General features: G+C 41.2%; 1 protein-coding gene and 1 long non-coding RNA gene across 4 annotated transcripts in view; one reads left to right on the top strand and one right to left on the bottom strand.

The window, feature by feature from the left end:
* The window catches only part of LOC117962117 (sialoadhesin-like), a 194,299-nt gene that overhangs the window by 73,654 nt on the left and 117,444 nt on the right, over positions 1-3,201 (bottom strand). Inside the window, exons 9-13 of one of the 3 annotated variants that reach the window (XM_034901226.1) lie at positions 2,439-2,474; positions 1,239-1,502; positions 917-1,159; positions 276-458; positions 1-143 (exon numbers count right to left, since the gene is read on the bottom strand). In XM_034901226.1, the coding sequence (XP_034757117.1) occupies positions 31-143; positions 276-458; positions 917-1,159; positions 1,239-1,502; positions 2,439-2,474 (839 nt within the window). In that variant the 3' untranslated portion in view covers positions 1-30. The remainder of the gene's footprint in view (positions 144-275; positions 459-916; positions 1,160-1,238; positions 1,503-2,438; positions 2,475-3,201) is intronic. The other 2 variants (XM_034901227.1, XM_034901225.1) reach the window with 2 other exon arrangements.
* Positions 1-3,201, top strand: part of LOC117962157 — a 7,653-nt gene that overhangs the window by 2,420 nt on the left and 2,032 nt on the right. Inside the window, exon 2 of the long non-coding RNA XR_004660584.1 lies at positions 1,905-1,909. This is a non-coding gene — a long non-coding RNA (uncharacterized LOC117962157). The remainder of the gene's footprint in view (positions 1-1,904; positions 1,910-3,201) is intronic.

Below are 3,201 nucleotides of genomic sequence, written 5' to 3'. Positions count from 1 at the left end.
TGAAACATGTGAGCTTCTCTTCAGACCAGGTCAGAAGTGATGCTCCGTTGTGACAGCGGTGGTGACATCATCATAGCCGTCGTCCAATCCCTCCTCAGCCTGGGGGGCCGAGGTCATCACCATGGAGACGGGCAGGTCATTTCCTGCAGTCAGAGCAGGTCAGAAAGAAGATGGAGAATATTAATCAGCTGAAGAGTTCTGTTAAATACATCTAGACCAGAGAGGTCCCTGGTGATAAACTGATGGATTGTAAGGTCAGTGATTCAGGGTCTTACCTGTGGTCCTGCATCGACACAGAGACACCATGATGAAGGTGGAGATGCAGTACGGACAGAACACCACCAGGTGGCACACCAGTCTCAACACAAGGGGGACGGGGTCTGAGGCCGGAGGTGGAGATGAGGTTGTATCGGAGGGCGGCAGAGAGCTCGTATGAGGGTCTGAGGTCTCTGGTCTACCTGAAGAGAGAATCCGAGTCAGGTGAATATCTGGATGAATGAACATCCTGCAATCAAAGGGAACCTCCTCACCTGGGACGCTTTTATCAGGTTTTTTCTAAGATTTTCTGTTGTCATAGTTTTCAATTTTTGTCACTTTTTATGCATTTGATTTGAGTTTTTTTACTACGTTATTTTCCATTTTTTTTGTCATTTTAAAAAAAGTCTTTGTCCCCTTTGTTTTTAATGTTTTTTAATTTTTTTGTGGCACTTTTTAAATATATTTTTAAATAATTTTTTTTCTGATGTTTTTTCCCGATTGTTTGTTGTCAGTTTTCAATTTTTTTCACTTTTGGGGCATTTTTCATAATTGCTTTTTTTTTAAACGTTTTTTAAAATGTTTTTCCCCAAAATTAGTTGTCCCAGTTTTCAATTTTACTGTCACTTTTTTATTTTATTTTTAAGCACAACGTCCTCACCTGAGACAGAGACCCAGCTGGGGGGGGACTCTCCAACACCGCTGATGCTGCACCTGTAGAGGCCTTCATCAGACCTGGAGACATGGGGGATGGTCATGTGACCTGCAGGCTCAGTCCTGATGAAGGAGCCATCTTTATAGAAAGACGCTGGGAGGTTGGAGGACGTCTCTGTCCTACAGTGCAGAGTGAGGTCTTGTCCCTCCGTCACAGGGAGGACAGGACTCTGCAGGATCACTGGTCCACCTCAACACAGAGACAGACTACAGCATGTCATCCATTCACACACAGCTTTATCAATCCTGACCCCCCAGTCTGGTCTTACCTATTACAGTGATGTTGATGCTGGTACTGGTTGCTCCCTCTCTGGACTCACACCAGTACTCCCCAGTGTACCATGAGAACATGTAGCTGATGTTACAGGAGGAACCAGCAGGTCTTCCCCAGACCCCTCCACACTGAGTCCTGGTTTCATGAGTCGTGTTCCTCCTCAGAGTCCATCCAGCAGAGCTGTCGTCCTCCTCACAGCTCAGAGAGGCAGATGTATATTTAAACATCTGAGAGCTGCTGGGACTCACAGTCAGAGAGACTGGAGGGGGGTGGGGGGTATTAGATAAAATACTAGTTGATTATAGATTATTACTGCTATTATAATAATATCTGCTTTGGACAAAGCGTGACGGCTCTGATGCTTCACATTGATTCTCGGGAATACTGGAGGAATCGGCTCATCTCTTTACACATCAAATAATTTATCTAATATTAATAGGTGTAGATGTAGATGTAGGTGTAGATGTAGGTGTAGGTTTAGATGTAGATCTAGATGTAGATGTAGATCTAGATGTAGGTGTAGATGTAGGTGTAGATGTAGATGTAGATCTAGATGTAGGTGTAGGTTTAGATCTAGATGTAGATGTAGGTTTAGATGTAGGTGAAGGTGTAGGTGTAGATGTAGGTGTATATCTAGATGTAGGTGTAGGTTTAGATGTAGATGTAGTTGTAGATGTAGGTGTAGATGTAGGTGTATATCTAGATGTAGGTGTAGGTTTAGATGTAGATGTAGTTGTAGATGTAGGTGAAGGTGTAGGTTTAGATGTAGGTGTAGGTGTAGATGTAGGTGTAGGTGTAGATGTAGATGTAGGTGTAGATGTAGATGTAGATGTAGGTGTAGATGTAGATGTAGGTGTAGGTGTAGATGAAGGTGTAGGTGTAGATGTAGATGAAGGTGTAGGTGTAGATGTAGGTGTAGATGAAGGTGTAGATGTAGATGAAGGTGTAGGTGTAGATATAGATGTAGGTGTAGGTGTAGATGTAGATGTAGATGTAGGTGTAGGGGAGGTGAGGAGCAGGTTTTATGAAAACCAAACCTATTAACATACATACTGACAACTTGGTCTACATACCCTTTAATTAATGAGGCCTCTGGTTTCTCAGAACCCTCTATGAACACCCACAGCCCCCCCCCTCCCCCCCATCCTAACAGGGTCTAACAGGATCTGATCTACCAAGAGGACCGGGGACTGACCTTGGGTGGTGGGGCAGCTCAGCAGGGAGGACACACCTGGAGAGATGAGGCCTTTGGTTAGTTTGAGTTTGGTTCAGTTCTAAAAACAGGCTTTAAATAATGTACAACCTTTCTAAATCACATTATCATAATGTTAATGTTTCAGAAGCATTGATTAAACAAATAATACTGTAGAACCAGACTATAGATCTTTGAGTTGTCTTTATCTTGTGTATCTCTCAGCTGATATATTTCCAGAAAGCAGTTTACTTACAGAGCAGCCAGAGTAGAGATGTCTCCTCCATCCTAACAGGCGGACAAATGATGTCTGCACGTATTTATCAGATTATATGCGCATCAATAACACCTCTTCTTCCTTCCTCTGTGAAAGCAGTGTGACTCGCAGTGTTGCTGCATGCAGACACACTCTAATATATACTGTAAATACATACATACTCTAATATATAGAGATACATTCTCTAATGCATAACGTGAACTGGGTTATTGACATGAGGTTATATATTAACATGAGGTTATATATTAACATGAGGTTAACATGAGGTTATATGTTAACATGATGTTATATATTAACATAAGGTTATATATTAACATCAGGTTATATATTAACATAAGGTTATATATTAACATGAGGTTATATATTAACATGAGGTTATATATTAACATGAGGTTATATATTAACATGAGGTTAACATGAGGTTATATATTAACATGAGGTTATATATTAACATGAGGTTATATATTAACATGAGGTTATATATTAACA

This window comes from Etheostoma cragini, chromosome 19 (assembly GCF_013103735.1).
Source record: "Etheostoma cragini isolate CJK2018 chromosome 19, CSU_Ecrag_1.0, whole genome shotgun sequence".
NCBI lineage: Eukaryota > Metazoa > Chordata > Actinopteri > Perciformes > Percidae > Etheostoma > Etheostoma cragini.
This window is presented reverse-complemented; position numbering and strand designations above follow the sequence as displayed.